Genomic DNA, 19,369 nt, shown 5'->3' on the forward strand with positions numbered 1-19,369 from the left:
TGGAGTCTTCTCTAAGTGCTATAGTGGCATTGAAAAGCTATAAATAGTTTTTTAATAATGTTCATAAAAACAGGAAAGTTTGGTTTCTTAGTTCTACATACATTTATGGGGCAAATTTGTCATTGTGAATTGGTGAGAAGATGCCGTATTTGCTCACTCAGTCCACTTACATTTATAATGGTATTGGTCTACAGAAAGGATTGTTTTTTTAGGGCAAGGAAGTTTTTTGTCTTCATTTCTGTTTTTAATTTAACAGAGCTCAGGAGAAAAGAAAGATAAAGTTGTTACAAGAGGCAGCACTTGCATATGCTTTTTTCTGCCTTCGCCCACTCTATTTTACTCTCTAACTTGCTTTTTTGGACCTATTAAATGACTAATGATGAACATTGCCAGCTTTCTTTTTTCTTAAACTTCGTGTAAGTCACAGTTGAGAGTTTTTGGAGAGTTGAAATACCATGATGCAGTAAATTATGCAGTGTGGTGTGATGGGGAGTGGGGAAGAATTCCCCAGTCCTCTCATCTGGGCCTCAGGAAAACTAAATTCGAATCCTGGCTCGGACAGTGACTTACTGGTAAATTGGAACAAGTTAATTTATCTTTGGCTCAGGTAGCTGAGTTTGCTAATCTTAAAGGTTTCTCTCCATTTCTGAAATACTGTGCTGTTTCAGTTAAGTATAGCTCCTTCTGGAACTTAGTAATAAACATTACAGGTGAGCACCAGTGTTTAAAATGAAAGAAGTGGATACACTAATTAGATATTCAGTACCTACAGGGTCAATAACATGTATATAGAAAAGGTACCCTTTGGATTCATTTTTGAAAATAGGTGTTTGTGAGGCAGGCATGGTGGAAGGATTAGCAGGATGGAGATGTGCAGAAATTACAGAGGTGAAAGTGGCTGTGAAATGCATCATGAATTCTAGAGCTAAGTTGGTGTGGCTGGAGCGTGCGGTACTTGGGTAGCATTTCCACTGTGTTCCCCTCCCGGTGCAGTTGACTGTACCTCCAGAGCGCATCCACGGTTTTCCTAGTATGTGCCTGCTTCATTAGAACATTTTGTTTTCTCTTTGGGGTTCATTTTGTATGGAAATTCCACAGGAAGCACTTGTTTTCCCCTTCTCTTAGGAGCAGTACCACCTCACGCCATCCCCATAGGACATACATGCACTGCCCCTCCCTGGTGATGGTGTTCAGGACCAGAAAACTGTGACACTTGTGACAGGATTCCTTTTGGTACAAGTGTGCAAATCTAGGAAGAAAGGTCTTTTTTTTTTTCAGTCTGAAATATCTTTCATGTTCATGAGATCTTACCTGTAACTTAAATTGCAGTAGCCACGTGAGGCTCGTGGCTGCTGTACTGGTTAGTTCACATCTGGATCTTTATCTTCCCTCGTGGTTACAGTCACTCATTACATACACCCTGTTAGCCTGCGGAATGGTCTCCTCCTCGTAAAAGAAATTCCTTTCCTGGTCTGCTTCCTGCCTCCCTGGCTCTCACTTGATCTTCTCTTCCAAGCTTCTCTGAAGTACTTGGAGGAGAGACTTTCTCCTTAAATTTCTCTGCCTGTGGCCTCTGGGACACCTGCTTCCCTTCCAGCCTTTGCTCCTTAGGCTTCCTCATGGCTTTCTAAACACTCATGGCCCCTACTTTGATAAGATTGGCCCACCCTTTATTTTTTGGTAGGCCCACCATTCACCATTCTTCATACTCTCTTCTGTACTTGGGGTATAACTAAGTCTGTCTCTGCCTCTGTTGACTTCCCTGCACGTCACATCTGTGCCTCTAAATGTCTGTTGGACGTCACCATCACCTGGACCATCTGTCACAGTGCTTGACACATCTTACCTGTAAATATATGTTAAATGGTTTTCTGTTAGCTCCTATATAAGCTATAAATTTGTATCATTTCCAAGTTCAGTGTAGTTTACGTGCCTCTCTTCCTCCAATGCATATTTAAAATTCTGTTCTTTTATGGTTTTAAGAAATTCATGTGTTCACACATTTAAGTGTTTCTTTAGGATAACAGAGATATAACAATATAACCAAGATATACAGGAAAGGCAGAGTCTCATGGACTTTGAAGGATACAAAAAAAGACTTTTAAAGGAGTGCTGTGGGGTGATGTTATGATAAAGCAAATGAAAGAGCTTGGGAGGCCCCGCAGCAGAACCCCAGGCTAGGCCTGTCATGGGAACCCTCAGAAGTGATGTTTAAGCTGAGAGGTGGAGGAGTGTGTAGGAGTAGCTGGGCACAAAAAAAAAAATGGATAAAAAGGAACATTAGGATTCATTGCATTTGAATGGAATTAATATTCCATTTGAGTTAAGAGAGAATTAATTTTAAGTATAGAGAGCATGCAAATAACTCCAAACCTAGGAGATGGTCAGGTTTGCTTTTTGTCTTTATATTGAATTGATAATACAGATGTAAGTCCATCCTTTTTAGCAGTCTGGTGTGCTATAAGGAAACTGTAAAGTGAGGAAATTGTATTTGCTAACGGGTATTTATTTATTTGCTACAGATACTTATTTGCTAACAGATATCCCTGCAATGAATGATTATGTTCTGCAGAGCAGAACCCTATCTTGCTGTGAACATGCCAAGCTGTGGCCTAACAGCAAGTTTTTGATGGGTACATGAGGACAATTAGATGGGACTAATCACAGCAATTTCCTGTCATTCTTGAACTGCTTAAAACGACAATCAGAAAGGGTGATAAACTTTTGACAGGAAAAAAAAAAAAGAGATTAACTTTAAAAGGTTTTCGACTAATGAAAATCAAGCTTGTGCCACAGTAAGCCACATTTTCACACCATTAAGCATTGTGAAGCATTTTCCTTGAACCTCTTTTAATCTATAAGTACGGTTTTGGAAAAACCCCAGATTCTAGCTTACAATATAGTCTTCTGTTGTCCTTATTACAAAGAGAGTGTTGCTTCATTGAATGGTGGGGAAGATAATGTTAATGTAGATTCTTAGTGACTATTTAAGAAAAGAAAAACTTTGAATTAAATGAAAACATAAGTCTTTCATGTCCAAATTTAGGGAAACATTTTGAATAGCCTTCAATTGGTAGTTTTGTGAAATTAGTTAGGCTAATAGAAAATCAATTAGAATGATAAAATCTGTTCTTAAATATGAGTTATTTGAGGTATTTCTCTGTGGAAAACCACAGAAAGCTGGGCAGGAGAAGGATTAGTCGTAGCGGTGATTTGCCACATAAAGGCCTCAGAATCACTCAGTTTGCACCTGTCCGTTATCAACACAGGTTGCAGAGGTTATTTTAGTGGTTGGGGGAATTTTGTTTTTAATTTCTGTGAAGTACAAGAATATATTTCATCAGTTTTAATGGCCTTCTAGGTTCCAACATATGTTGGTAGTTTAGCAGTTGTTGAAGCTCTAGAGAGAGATTTAAACTATAGCTATTCTAGTTTGATAGAAAAATCAAGGAAATAAAGAATATGGGGTTTCTTTGAGGATCATTTCTTCCTTTTTGGGGAAATTAAATGATTGTTATTTGAGCAGTATTACCTGGAAAATCACAATACTTTTTATAACAGTTCTTTATTTTTGAGGGTAGACGACCCAAAGATAATAAATCATAGTCAACATTATATTTTCCAGTGGTCCTTTTTCATACAGTTACAGAAGTTTTTTCTGAAAATTCTTAATCATCTCTGCAGCAGTCACAGCGGATATGGATGAGGCTGAAATCTTGGATAACTTCATCCCACTTTTTAAAAATCTTTTCTGACAAAATGTATGTTGAAACTACTAAACAAATTTTTTAAATGTAACTGATTTGAGTTTTTCCGTTTTCTTAATACTTCTGTCATTTATCTAATGTTTTTAAGCATCATTAAAATGAGAAGGTATAATTAACCCTACCTGGATTAATAATTTTTTCCTCTTCAGAATAAGTTAGGCATTTGCTCAAACTTCTACACTCAGTGTGTGGTTTCAGTTACAGTAGTTTGTAATTACCTTTATTTTTTGAGGATTCATGAACTGCTATCATTTTATAGGTCTCATCACGACTACATCCAGGAAACTAGACCGCGAGCAGCAAGGTGAACACATATTAGAAGTAAGCATTTCTTAATTTTTGATAATTTTAAAAATCTCGTAATCATAAATAATTTGGGAAAGAGCAATCTTACTCATATTATCTAGTAATTCAGAGCTGCTGCTATTTTGTTGTATCACCTTATGGTCATTAATAAAAAGGAAAATAAAGAAAACGTTGTGACTGTAGTTCAGGTCTGCTTTACACCCCTGTCAACCCCCAGAAGATAAACAGATGCCAAAATATCCAAGGCAGCAGGTTACGAACAGTGGCGTCCTGCTGCGGCCCCCTCACCCTGATTAGAACTGCACTACACACCTGCTAATTGTCCGCCTCACTCCGGAGCCCTCTCTTCTCAATGAATATCAAAGGCTGGGTGGGAGCAGGTATAAGATACTTAGGGCTTGGAAGATGATATTAAGATATTGATAGGAAATAAGATTCATTTACATATCATGTATGTTTCTCTGTAGCCCTTTTGTGGTAATTTATTTGAGGGCCAGTGTTGGCATTGATTTGACTGTCTTAAAGAAGAGAGTATTTTTAGTAACATGTTAAAAGCTCTGTCGCCCGGCTGCTAGTTATGGAACCCAAACGGAGGAAACGATTTGACGAATGCTACAAAGCATAGTACTTGGTTGTATTTCTCTTTAATTTTTCTTTTTCCCTAACGATCACATGAAAACTGATCAAAAGGAAATGTTTTGAGAGGTTAAAATTAAAATAGTAATTATAATTTTGTTTCATTTTGAGAGTTTGGGAAGGCAAATCATGTGCTTTAATTAAAGCAGCTACTTTACTTAAGTACTCTTGACAAGTACCATGAAGATACATTCATTCCCACTTTTATAAACAACAGAATTTGCACCTGCCAAGCTTCAGAAAGAACATAGTTCCACAGAAAACTTAAGTCTACTTTAATGTTTTTAGCATTTCATTAATTCACTTGGGATGACGTGGTGAGGGGAGTAACTACGGCCATCCCTTTTAATGTGCACACTGAAGTGAAAATGAACATTGGATCTGAGGGTGAAATGGTTTCTCATGCATTCAGAAGCATTTACCAGCGTAACCCTCAAGAATCTCAGATCTTCATTCCTAAAATGAATACATGAATAATCTACTTAGAATAAAAGTTACTTTACATTTCTTTTACTGAAAATCTCATTTAATAAGTTGGTCTTAAATTTAAATGTTTATGTTCACCCTACCAAACATGGAAATCTTCTGTACAAGAAAAGAGAGAGCCAGGCAAAATAAAATGATGATTGCTAGAATTAAAAGGCCTGCTACTTAGCATGTATTTTAATCGGATGATTTAACTTATTTTATTGACGAAGCTTAAAAATGACAGTTTTTAAAGGCAGTATGTGAAGATTTTATTTTTAAGCATGTACAAGAGGACTCTAACTATTTAAAAGCAAAATCTTCATGTATCTCTTCCTTCGCTTAAAAATACTGAGTTTTTGAGAGCTTAACGTTTACAGTTAAGGCATGTGAGGAAGAGGGGTGACGGGTAAGGAGAGAGCGAGGGCTCAGAGCCGGTGCTTTCCTAGCCCCTGGCCTCCCCCCGGCCTGCCCCCAGTCCCTTTGTGAAAATGGAGAGGTTGCCCTGCCCCCCTCACAGGGCTGTGGTTGGAGTGAGGAATCGTTACGTGTCCATAGTGCTGTGTGAATTGCAGAGGTTTATAGAAAAGGTGATTGTCATTAGGAAGAAGACATTCACTTTTTATACAGTATATTTTAAAAACATTTCTTGATGTTATTTTTTTTTTTTAAAAACAGGTTACAGTGACAGACAACGGTAGTCCCCCCAAGTCAACCATTGCAAGAGTAATTGTGAAGATCCTTGACGAAAATGACAACAAGCCTCAGTTCCTGCAGAAGTTCTACAAAATCAGACTCCCAGAGCGGGAAAAACCAGAACGAGAAAGAAATACCAAGCGCGAGCCTTTATATCGTGTTATAGCTACAGACAAAGATGAAGGTCCCAATGCAGAAATCTCCTATAACATTGAAGAGGGAAATGAACATGGCAAATTTTTTATTGAGCCAAAAACTGGAGTGGTTTTGTCCAAGAAGTTTTCTGGAGCTGGAGAATATGATATTCTTTCAGTGAGTGAAGATCTAGTCTTTGAATTTCTTCCATAATTTGACCGTTAATCTAGTCTTATGTCTCTCATAACTTTCTCTCTATTCAGTAAAATGGCCTCAGTGCTGTACCTGACAATGGGAAGTATGGGTTTGCTTTTCCCTTTTTTAGTTGTCATTCTCGTTATCTATGTTGAGTATGGCATAAAAAGGTTGCCCTTTTTATCAGGCATTAAATGGAATATGGAATTAACATGGAATATATACCGCACAGATATTAAATGTTTGAAATTGGTTCAGTTTCAGACCAAACCAATCAATGCTTCAGTTATGGGATGCAACTTTTCATTTGCTGTTTTTATCCCCTCTGCCCATATTTTATAGATTAAGGCAGTTGATAATGGTCGCCCCCAAAAGTCATCAACCACTCGACTCCATATTGAATGGATCTCCAAACCCAAACCGTCCCCGGAGCCAATTTCATTTGAAGAATCATTTTTTACCTTTACTGTAATGGAAAGCGATCCAGTTGCTCACATGATTGGAGTAATAGCTGTTGAGCCTCCAGGCATACCTCTTTGGTTTGACATCATTGGTAAGCTGCATGACGGTTTTCATCATCCTTGTATAGATCACACTGAGGGGAACCCGCCTCTGGTTTTCTGATTTGGGGGCATATCTCAGAATTTAAAATTGGGAGTAAGACCTATAAGTGGAGAATTTGTTTTAAACTGCAGTATTTTGCTTGCATAATTTTTCACTATATCCAACATATATTAAACTTGTTTAAAATAGGTGCTCTGTATGTACCTTATTAATATAAAAATGAAGTTTTTAAAAGTGTACCAAAGAGATACAGAGAAATCTGAATGTTTGGTCTAAAAGCACAGCTTCTTAATTTTTCCTCTTGATACATAACATATAGCACATAACTATTTTTAGTGATTATGATTTGAATGTTTAAAATAACTATGCCTACGTGATTGTCGCATGTCAGTATTCTATAGGGAATATGCTTAAAATTTATAAGTTATAAAGGATAGTGTCAACTGTGGCTTTTTAAGTTTGATTTACCTCATTTTCAGTAGAAAGCAGGCTTCACTAGATTAAATCACCCTGTGATAAAAATTATATGCCTAAGCCAATTCTTTTTTTTCTGTCATTGAATTTAGCTAGATATTGAATGTAATACAACATACTTAAAACAATTTCACATTAGACTTTGGCGTCTTAGTTTTTTAATTCTTATTTCTTCACAGTATTTTAATTACAAGTATATTTAAAATCAAAAGTACGTGTTCGGGTTATCTTTGGTTGGAACCCAATATCCCTTTTCCCTCTTCACCCCGGAGCCCTCCTGCCCCAGTTGCTGTCTCAGCGGGTTGAAGCCGCAGGGACCACAGGGCGCAGGGGTTCGGGCTCTACCTCTTGAACTTTCTAGACAGCTGGGCTGTTTTCCCTACTTTGGTCTTTGTATGAAATTGTTTATGTTATAAACACCTACGAAACCATTACAGTTTAGTTTTAAATGAACAAAAAAAGATTCTTTTCATAGTTAACTGCAGTCAGAATAGTTTGCTTGCTGTCCAGTAACTCCTATCGCATTTCCAGATGGGCAGACTGCGGCTGCGCAGCATCTAACCTCACGTGTAAACTGACTGCCTTTGGAACCACTTTGATTGATTGCTCTCCTTGTTCTGTGCTTGCCTTCCATGCTTGCTTCTTTTTGGCTGTGCCAGGAGACACATTTGCTAGAGAAGTGTTTTACGTCTTTCAGATGACTTGTGACCTGAACTGTACAGCAGAAGGTATCTGCTGAGATCACATAATTTGCCTCAGATTATGAGATCTAAAGAAAAGCATCCATTTTTCAAACTTTTTTCTTTCCAGTGACCATCTTTCATTGCTTTTTCTTTTCATAGTGGGCCCATGGTCGTCTGTTCCAATTGCAAACATTCTGACTTTCCATATATCCCTAGATCCTTATTTTTAGATTTAACTGAAGACTGTTTTGTGTGTGTGCTGTTTTGCTTTTTGGTTGGATTTAGTAATAGAACTTCATCATGATGTTTAGACTTTATTTTCATTCCATTCCATTTCATTGATATAAGTATCTCACGTTCAGTGGCTTTGAAGAGAGTTTATCTGGAATATGATGGGGAATGCATTTGGATAATGTTAGTAGCACAGAAACCTTTTTTCATTAAGCTTTGTGTATGACAGCAATGGGAAAAATTTTCAAATAGTGAAAATTCTCAACTAGTAAGAGTCCGGACTAACGAGTGATAACTACCACAATTTTTTTTTTCCAGAGTTAACATTTGTTTTTAATAGTTATTTCATTAGAGCAATATGCTCAAATCGTCACAAAATTTTTTTTTTAGTAAATTTTTAAATGGCCAACTTTTTGGTTACTAAATGATATGAAATGTAGCTACTGAGATATAAGTTAAAGAGGTATTCAGAACCCTTGAAAAAACAAACTGAAAGTAATTCATTGGTAGTATTAGAAACGTTTTTGTTGTTGTTTGCAGAGTTGCTTCCTTGCTTCCTCTCATTTAGTAGCTTCCTCGGCAGTTATGGCTCAGCTTTTTTTTTTCCTAGTAAGCCAGCATTGTCTTTCCAGTTGGTCCTTCTTTTCTGGTCTTTCAAAATGAAAGCTCTTTGGAATCACTTTGACCAATATATCAGAAATTTTTCTTTCTTTCTTCGTTTATTTTTAAAACTGCCATTAAAAATTAGAAAGCCACAAAATAAATGACAAATTTTCATCCCGTGACCTGTTTTTACTTTAACGTTTGTCCTAACTTAAACTAGGTGGCAACTATGATAGTCACTTTGATGTGGACAAGGGCACTGGAACCATCATTATTGCCAAACCTCTTGATGCAGAACAAAAATCAAACTACAATCTCACAGTCGAGGCTACAGATGGAACCACCACTATACTGACTCAGGTAGGCAAATTGCTGATGATACAGTGTTCTGATCTAAGTGTCCACAGGCAATATGAGCAATTGATTCTGCCCTCTGAGGTTCTCAGATCAGAAGTTACTATTTTGATATAGTTTATGCACATGTACACAGCAAGGATTTTTATTTAGGGAATGAAATATCACTGCAAATCCTGTTTTAGGTTTTGAATGTAATTAACCAGTTTTGAAAACTTTGAAAGAAGACTTAAAAAAAAAACACGTTATGCCATCAAAATCTTTTATTTTTACGCTCATTTTGAATTGTACTAGTATAAAGTATATCACTGTCAAGGGTGACTTGTCCAAGTCATTTGCATTAAAACTGGTTAAAGTTATTAATTATCTTTTAAAACACTTTTTTAGGTTTTTTCCCCCCTTGACTACCTTAGGCTGTGTAAAATAACTGATAAAACTGTTCTATTCCTTTAAATATCTTTATTCCTATCTGATGATTAAGACATGGTCCGATTACTGGCATTTCAAATTGAAATGTCAGAACCCTATAAATTACATTTAAGTTCTGTTCTTTCTTATCAGTTTCTCTGATTCAGAGTGGGGGCTGTTTGAGAACTTCTTAAATACTTGCTGTGTGCCAGGTATTGTTCTAGAAGCTGAGTAGTAAGAAACAAAATCCTGCCCTCTTGGAGTTTACATTACAATGATAAAGCCAAAGCCTTGTGTTTAATGTGCTGTGTGTGAAAAGTAAAAGGAAGAAATTAAATGTTAGAGGATAAAATGCTTCTGAATTCCAATTTCCTATCTTTAGATTATACTATTTTAAATCTTAAGACAGATCATTTACTAAATCATTTAGTTGCATTGAAGAATAAAAATTAGTCTGTGATGTCTTTTCAATTAATAAATGAATAGATAATTTAAAGTCAGTTGTGAAATGACCTTATTTCTTTGTCCAAATGCTTGTGATTTTTAATGTATTTAAAATTGATAATATGAATCATGCTTTGGGGTCATTTTGAGGTTGTCACGTAAAAGTACCAGCACAGTATTAAAATTTCAGCCTTGTCAGTAACTGTTCTCATTGTAGAAACTAGACTTTAGAGCATGAAAATGAGAAGAAAAGCATCAAGAATTGTAATAAATTGAACAGGGTAATTCTGAAAGGTTAAAGAGTGTAACTGTATGTAGATCAGTTCAAGTAATTGACTAACCAGAAGTCTAGCAAAGGAAACTTAATAACCAGTAGAAATGACCCTCTGTGCCAAGCCTTCTCATTACTAAAGATGATATATCTACCTGTAGCATTTATCACTTACTACATAACTCACAGTAAGTGTAGTTTTCATTAGTATAGTTAAGAGCTTAGTATGAAATACGGTGACTAAAATTCCCATAAAACCCAGTACATATATTCTCTCAGGGACACAGAATTTCTTCAATTTCAATGCTTCGGGCATACTTCTGTAACTTATTTTGAGTCATTTTCAGAGGGTCTTGATAATATCCTAGTGAATTGCTGGCAGGGAGAGGTAGAGTATCAGAGAGCGGTCCAGATCCCAGGGTGACCTGTCCAGGTGTGGGTCATTAGGGAACAATGACCAGTAATTAGGTTTTGATTTCCAGTCTGGGGCTGAGAACAGGGAGATAGGAATCTGAGTGGGAGGAGAGCAGCAAATACCAGCTGAAGAGGGACACAGAGATCAGAACCCAGCTGACAAGGCACTGGAACACAGCAGGTAGATTCCTGTTTGTAGGTGAAACTCAGGAACCAACGGAACAGGTTTTGCCGCATCACGGTCGGTAGCAGCAGGTGTCAGATCTGAGGTTTGGAGAGTGTTTTCCGTTAAGCCAGAGAGCATCCTCGCAGAGGGGAGTAGTAGCGGAGGATCGTGATGTAACTGCCAGTGCTCTGTTGAAGCAGCTTTCCTTGCTTTGTTGTCCTGCTGTTTCCGCTGAGGATGTTGCCCAATATTAAATCATGTCACTTTGCTTTATCTGTTATCTCAAGGTGACTTACCAAATCCAGTTCACATTTTTTCCCTTTCTTTGAAACAGCTTTGCTTTCCTGTTTTCTTTCAGTTTCTCTGGAACATCAGCATTGCATACTCTGGAGCAGGCCACTTTGTTTGAATCGGGGCTCTGCCTCTTACTCCTATGCATGGGCAGGTGGCTATGACCCTCTGTGCTTCCATTTCTCCTCTGGAAAATGGGCACAGCGACTTTGCCCTCATAGGACAAAGTGAGACGACACTCGGGTGCTGGCCCCTCAAGCCCTCAGGCCTGTCCCCAGTGAGCGCTCCGTGCGTGTTCCCTGTTGCACATCAGCACTGGTTTGGGCTCCTGTCCCCCTGCTTTGGCACTGAGTCACCTTCCTGTCTCCATTCTCTGTCTCTGCGATTCATCCTGCACTGCCTGCCAACCAGCACGGTCTTCCTGACTGGGAGGAGGACGGAAGGTGATTTGCTCCCATCAGACAGTTCAGAGCACACAGGCCACACAGTTCTCAGCCTCTGCTCGGGAGCCAGGCTCTGCTCTCGGACCCCACCTTCTCCCTGTTCCTTTTCTTTGTCACCCCCGGTTCAGGGTCCTCCTCTGAGGTGTCTGAGAGACAGGATGTTCCCTTCCACCCTCGCCTTCACATCTCTGACTGAGCTTTTCCTCCTACCCCAGTATACGTTCATCTGCCAACCTAAAACCTGTGCAAGCAGAGCTTGGCTCCTCCTCGAAAGCTTCCTAAATGGCCTGCACCACCTCTGGACTCCTGAAAACTTCCTTGATAACATAGGAAACCTGTATGTACAAGGCATTGCCCAGTGAGGTTGAGAGCTTCAGGGGGCAGGGGTGCTCCATACTTCTTTACACCCTCCTTAAATGCAGCAAGTGCCGAGCATGGACGTGCCCGGGAAATATGTGTCAGTTGAACTGCTTTATCAAAGAGGGTTGTTCTTACTTCAGCTGTTCATATTTAGGTGGGGTCAGTTGATCTTGGAGCAGGATTAAACTGTGTTTGCCCAACACTCCTTCCATGAGAAAATAAATTTTAAATGTGTAGTGGAGGGACCTCCCTGGTGGCGCAGTGGTTGGGAGTCCGCCTGCCGACGCAGGGGACGTGTGTTCGAGCCCTGGTCTGGGAAGATCCCACATGCAGCAGAGCAACTGAGCCTGTGCAGCACAACTGCGAAGCCCACGTGCCAAAACTGCTGAAGCCCGCACGCCTAGAGCCCGTGCTCTGCAGCAGGGGAGGCCGCTGCAATGAGAAGCCCATGCACCTCAACGGAGACCCAACGCAGACAAAAATTAAAAAAAAAAAAAAATTGTGTAGTGGAAATGAATATGTAGTGATTTAATTTATAGAAATTATCTTTATAGCCTTTGCTTCTGGATCATCATTGACCTTTCACAGTGAGGCATCTGTAGTTTTAAATGTTTACATAACTTTCACATAAACCCTTTCTGTGGTTTGGTGGATACATTTAGTGTTCATATAGTTTAATGTTACAGATCCACCGCTGAGGTCTCAGTGTTCTAGGAGAACGGTGGTATTGTCTTCATGGAAAGACCTCTAGTCCGTGTTCTTGGCCCCGTGTGGTTAACACGCCAGCCTCCCCCATGTGGTACTAGGACTTTGGCCTCCTGTGCCATTCGGACTAGTGAGGTTTGTTCCATATGAGCTAGTGAAGCTCATGTTTCTTGTTTATAACTGTGACCATCTTTTACAATTGTAGTGATTTCTGTTATGCCTTATCCACATGTGTCTTTTCAATCTGAAAATTAATCTTCTTACTGTCAAGTTAAATTTTTTTTTAAATTTAACTTGGGACTGAGTTTTTAAATATCTCCTTTTTTTTTCCTTTAAGGTTTTTATTTAATATTTATTTTATGACCTACTTAAGAGAATTCTCTCTCGAGTGTATTTAAATTGCTTTTAAGAAATAAATGTATTTACTATCTGTGTAGTTTTGTGATCACAAAAATACAAGGATTTTAAAGCACATTTCTCATTTTCCTTTTTATTCATAATATTGGTAGGGATTTGGAATCTCAAAGATTAGAACAAGAACTTCAGATACTGTGACCATTAAGCAGCACACTCACCTCAGTAGCTTGGTAGTTACAGGTGCAAATCTGATATAGGAAATCAGTCTTCTGTGAATCCTGGTAAAGTAAATTTTTTATCTTTACATGAGCAATCTAGAAATTTCTGTGGAGACCTAAGAGAAATTAAGCCTGCATTTCAGAAAGAAATGTGTGTTACATTTGTGTGTGTGTGTTACATTTTTCTCTAAAAAATTAGTCTCAGGAATTTAGAAACGTTTTTCTTATCTTACTCATATTTATATAGGTAATATGTCAATGAAAAATTTGAAAGATGTTTTTTATTCTGGATTTTGGTTGCTTTTATTTCTCATGTTTGAATTTCATTTTGCTCAAAAATTAGGGTTTTTTTTTTTCAGTGTGCATTTGATTTTTTCCCCCTGATTCTTTAAATACTAAAACATCATGATTAGGAATATTATTGTTATGTGAGTAATTTTGTCATCACAGGTATTCATCAAAGTAATAGACACAAATGACCATCGTCCTCAGTTTTCTACATCAAAATATGAAGTTGTTATTCCTGAAGACACAGCACCAGAAACAGAAATTTTGCAAATCAGTGCTGTGGATAAAGATGAAAAAAACAAACTAATCTACACTCTGCAGAGCAGTATCGATCCATTGAGTCTCAAGAAATTTCGCCTTGATCCTGCAACTGGCTCGCTCTATACGGCAGAAAAACTTGATCATGAAGCCATTCAGCAGCATGTTCTCACAGTCATGGTAGGGCTTTCTGCTCATTCTTCTGACACACTGTTTGGTTCCTGCAGGGTTCCATGTGATTGAGAGTGATGTTTAATCAATTTTAAGGAAAGCTTTAACAGGATCAATAATATGCTGATTCTTTTAGGTACGAGATCAAGATGTCCCTGTAAAGCGCAACTTTGCACGGATTGTTGTCAATGTCAGCGACACCAATGACCACGCCCCCTGGTTCACGAGCTCCTCCTACAAAGGGCGGGTTTATGAATCAGCAGCTGTCGGCTCAGTTGTGTTGCAGGTTACAGCTCTGGACAAGGACAAAGGGAAAAATGCTGAAGTGCTGTACTCTATCGAATCAGGTATTTTTGGAGCACTGCATTTATAACTGCTTTTTTTTATAACTGCTCTTTTTTTATAGGTTTATAACTTTGCACTTGTTAGAAAGTATGTTTTTTCTAAAATTAGTTCTAGATGTTGAAACAGTTCTGTGTATCAAAACTGCTTAAATTGATAGCTACCATTTTACATGTTAGGAGAAAGAAAAAAAAATTAACTTTTAATTCATTGGAAAGCAAAGCTAGAGAGTCCTAACTATGTTTGGGTAATGTTCTTGGAGATTCATAATATTAGCATAATTCAAGGCTCTGAGAAGTCCTGCAGTAAAGAAAACTTTATTTGACCAATTCAGGATTTCCAAAATGGTTTTAACCACACAATCGTTTTCCTCCATAAACTATGAAGTACTCTTAGGGAAAGGCTAGCCTAGTGATTTAACATTTTTCTTTTAGTCAGAGCATATCTTCTCTTGGGCAGAGCAGGAAACTCTGTGACAGAGTGCCAACTCATCCAGTTTTAATTGGGTCACGTCTCATAAAGGGTGTCCATGCCTCTCCTACCCCTTCCAGGCTTTGCTTTTCTGCCACTTTCACCCCCATGCATCTTTCATAGTTGCATTTCGTTCGTGGAATTGGGTTGGTACAGTAGGTCCCAGGGTTGGGACGAGGGCTTGAAGAAATGTTGAAAAGGCTAAGGGGCTTGCTGGAGTTGGGCGGGAGACAGCAAAGCAGGGAGACCAGCTGGAACTGTGGGCCTGGACAGCTCTGGGTGTGATAGGGCAAGAGGTCCAGAGCCTTGCTGGTGATTCCAAGAAGGAGGATCACCAGGAAACGATGGTGACAAAGTGAAATGTTGTTCTGTTTTCTGTTTGATGCTGCTATTCACTCATTCATTTCTTTATTCCGTGGACTCTCATTTTATATGCCCGGTGCCCTGCTAGGAGCATTTGTACTTGTGCTTGATAGGTAGGGGTTACCATCGGTCCACAAATGTATGTGCTTGCAAAAGAACTCTGCCCCTGATTGAAACAGGGATCTGCTTTAGAGCATGTGATTTATTCAGTTAGAAATCATCTAGCTTTGGGACTTGCCCAACTCGTGCCAAATACTATGAGTAAGTGATTAAATATCAAGAAGGCAGCTTCCAGTTTCCCATCTTTCTCAGTGCCATTGTCAGTACAAAGGTTAGACTCTTTCATTCTTTCTCTATAGTGATTTTAGAATATTGAGATCATCCACTTAACTTTTTTTCTGTAAGTCCATACCTCTGCATATTTAGAAATTATGTATCTTTTCTAGGCATTAGAATTGATAGAGGTACAATTAACTGAAGATCATATAATCCAAAGCTGAGCAAATGGAGAGTACTTCTTTGCTTTATCAATGTGTTTTATGTGGTTCAACTATTTTCATCTTAATATATTGGAAGTTTCATTTATTTCCCTGAAAATGACCAAGCTTAAGCCATCCCTCACAAATAAGACCTCATATACTGCCCGAGGTTGCAGTGTTAAAATGTGTTATAGTGTAGTTAGTGCCCTGAATAAAACTGATTTTTCCACTGGTTCAGAAATTTAACCATTAAAAAAGCGCATTCCATTTGTACGTGCCTGAGCACGTCAGTAAAATAGTTTTCCCCCCTGAGACAAACTTACTGGATTTGTGTAGGAGAAAATGTTAAACTTTCCCTTAGCTTTCACATAGTTTTCAGCAATTGGGCGTTTAAAATATGATTGTTGGTGCCTGACTGAAGGCATGCACATTCTTTAAATGCTTGTAATGACTGATGGGATTAGTAATTCGGTATTCCAAGAATGGAACTGTGTCTCCACTCAAAGAATAGATAATACCAAGGGCCTATTCTGATATAAACTCTGGGCTTCAAAGAAGATAATTGGATAGATTTGGTAATGTAAAAATCATGCTATACAGGTTACTTTATAGGAAACAACTACCATTAAAATACAGTAGAATTGTATGTGTGTAAATCTGTTGAATAGTAGGCACTATAAAATGGTCACACAGCCTTCATTCAACAGTGTATTCATAGTCACCTGCTTCTGACTTGTGTCAGATTGCATTTAATAAAGTTCAAAAGAGTAGTTACAAATTCAGGCTATATTAGCAGCAATTTATGGAGCAAAAGGTTTGGTCTGATGAGGAGTCTTTAGGGAAAAAAGGAAGTAATTAAAGAATATTTTCAGTAATAATTGAGTTAGGGGTTAAGAGACACATCGGTGCCATACTCTGGGCTGTAGCATTTTATTTATTTTTTTAAAGTAGATGATTGTTAATTCAAAACTGTCATAACCTCTGGAAATAGAAGACACTCCGTAAATATACTTATTGATTAGAATTGGTTTTCTTCCCCAAACTTATGTAAAATGTAATTGCAGTTGAAGCTTTACAAAGGTTGCCATTCTGTGGGGCAGTCAGCATCCACGGCATGTCCACCGTGGGAAGAGGCAGGTCCTGCGCACAGCTTTCTGACGTGCCCTTTGGGGTGTACATGTGTAATACAGTCATAGCTGACGAGCACACATTTGCATGTTTGTCCAGATAACTGCCTTGTTCATATGGAAAGAACAATTTAAAACTATTTAGAAATAACCAGTATCTCTCCTACAGTGAATGACTAAGGCCCCAACCTAGTACAGACTTCTGTCACTGCCCTATTAGTTTGTTCACAAATGCCATATGTATATTTCAATATTTGGTGAATGTGGCTATTACTAGATCAGACAAGGACACATTCAAGCCACTCAGCAGCCCTCAGTGTTGCCACATAAATATGGTGTTGCTTTCCATCTGCAAATCTGATGGTTTCTGCCGTAGCATATGTATTGATACAGGTAGGATCCATATACTGATTAACTAGCTGTGTTCCTGTGTAACCTTCGTGTTATCGTTGACAAGCTCAGAGCTGTCTTTATCAAAGTCGAGATACTGCAAGTAATAAAGAATGTTTTGAATGTCACATTGCTAATAAAAATTTTTTATCAGAGATTTCCAAATAGTCATGACACGTTCCTTTTGCTAATACTTTTAAATGAAGTGCCGCATCTAACAAGTGGTTGTTGGTAGTGATTGAAGTATAGCATAAATGCAGGGAAACAAAACCAAGTAGAAATATAAATATGGTACTTTAATGAATGTATTAATTTTTTTCAAGCTGCTGATCAACCTGTTTGGTATTTAATTTGTTTTCTTTCCATACATGTGTAAAAGTTGTTTCATTCAACAAACATTTGCTGAGTGTCTCCTATGTGTCAGGCATTTTTCTAGGCAGAGATGATAAAATAATGAATCAAACAAGCCATGCTTAAGTGGAGCTTACATCCTAGTGGGAGAACAGATGAGAACAAGTGACAATACGTGCTGTAAAGAAAAAACAGGGTAATGGGACAGAAACAGCCATGCTGAATGGGGAGGTCAAGGAAGGCCTCACCACCACATTCTCTAAGAAGGAGGCATTTGGGCAAAACCTGAATGAATGAACGCGTGCATGGAGAGGCAGTGAGAATAGCTGGCGGAAGACTGTTCCAGGCAGGGACCCACCAAGCCCAGTGGTTCCGAGATGAGGATGTGCTCACTTGATTGAGGAGCCTTCTCACTGCAGATAAAATCCATTTATTCCTCCATGTGAGGCCTTGTGTATTTGAAGCTTTAAGATTTTCACTGTACAAAGTAAAAGAGAAATGCATCTAGATGACTGAATATAAAATATGGTAGGTCAGCTACTATATTAGTACAGACATAGGGTAGTAAAGAGTGGGGATGAAGACAGTTGTCCAGAGGTTTTCACAGCCCCCCAAGCAGTCAACCAGTCACAGCTTTGGAAGTGGGGATGATGCAAAGGTAGCTGAGAAAGGACCTTGGAATCCCAATAACCAACTAAAACACAGTGGGGGAGAACTGGGGTCACTGCGCTCGTAGGTACACACAGGCCGGAAATTAGTGTCTGCGAGGCCTGGCAGAGGCAGCCAGGGTTTGGCTCAGAGCTTCGTGGCCTGGAGACATTCTGGACCTCTGTCCTGTTGCAGGTTGAGGCATGGCCTTGGGGCCTGGACGCAGAGCCAGGCAGACTTAATGAAAACCAGACTGGGTCTGGCCTCAGAAAGAACTATCATGGATTTTTGGAAAATGTATTAAAGGAAGGAAATGAAAGCTGTAGAGGAAATGTTTACTAGCAATGATGTGGAGGAAGGAGTGCTTGGTTGAGCCCCTGGTTTGCAAGTCACAGGAAGTAATTTTGGTCTATGAAGGGCCGTGCTCGACTGCGGACCTCGAGGAACACAGAATTTGAGAAGGCGGTTAAGTGGCAAGTGGACTTTGTTTTGGGTAAAGTGTAATAGTTCAAATTTTCCAAGATTTAAAGAAAAGTATATTTTATAAAAGGGATTCTTTTTAATCACTGAATACATCATTTTTATTACTAAGAAACAAGTTATATGTTTTTCCACTATAAATTCCCTCTGATGAAAGAAAGAATTTTTAACTCCTAACAAATGCTACATTTTCAAGATTAAAGGAATTATCAGTAGGCATTCTTTCTTCTTGTTCGAAGTTGTTTTCCCCTAAAATATGTCAAGTAAGCTTTTAAAGACTCAGGCATGGGGAGCTTCATGATCTTCTGCCTCAGCAAGTTCTGCGGCAGCTCCTCAGACTAGATCAATTCAGTTCTATGACTAGAATAAATGATTCTGGACTCTCTGTTTATAAAACAGAAAAGGGAGGAAGGGTTCGTGGTTGGATTGAATCTGAGGACCCTCACACTGCCTTGATCTACCCAGAAAGAGAGTAAACTGCAGAACTGTAGTAAACTCCTGGTTTCAGGAGGAGCTCAAGTGGCACAAAACTATGGAATATTGTGGAGTTGCATTTGCAGCTAAATACATGTACATAACGTAGCTGGAAAATGTCTAAAGAAAAGCAAGTAAAACTATCTTAAGAGTTTTCAGCCTCAGCAATGTTGACATTTTGCACCAGAAAGTTCTTTGCTGTGGGGCTGTCCTGTGCATTGTAGTATGTTTAGCAGCATCCCTGGCCTCTACTCACTAGAGGTCAGGAGCACCCTCTCCCCACAAGTAGTGGTCACCAAAAAGGGGTCCACACATGGTTGAATGTCCCTCTGGGTGAAAGC

The 19,369-nt window shown here is 38.7% G+C and overlaps 1 protein-coding gene across 4 annotated transcripts in view; it reads left to right on the forward strand.

Moving 5' to 3' along the window:
- FAT1 (FAT atypical cadherin 1) overlaps positions 1–19,369 on the forward strand; it is a 120,468-nt gene that overhangs the window by 69,919 nt on the left and 31,180 nt on the right. For all 4 annotated transcript variants that reach the window (XM_067721513.1, XM_067721514.1, XM_067721515.1 and 1 more), the window contains exons 4-9: positions 4,027–4,088; positions 5,853–6,182; positions 6,543–6,753; positions 8,976–9,115; positions 13,637–13,912; positions 14,040–14,250. In XM_067721513.1, the coding sequence (XP_067577614.1) occupies positions 4,027–4,088; positions 5,853–6,182; positions 6,543–6,753; positions 8,976–9,115; positions 13,637–13,912; positions 14,040–14,250 (1,230 nt within the window). The remainder of the gene's footprint in view (positions 1–4,026; positions 4,089–5,852; positions 6,183–6,542; positions 6,754–8,975; positions 9,116–13,636; positions 13,913–14,039; positions 14,251–19,369) is intronic.

Source organism: Pseudorca crassidens, chromosome 21 (assembly GCF_039906515.1).
Source record: "Pseudorca crassidens isolate mPseCra1 chromosome 21, mPseCra1.hap1, whole genome shotgun sequence".
NCBI lineage: Eukaryota > Metazoa > Chordata > Mammalia > Artiodactyla > Delphinidae > Pseudorca > Pseudorca crassidens.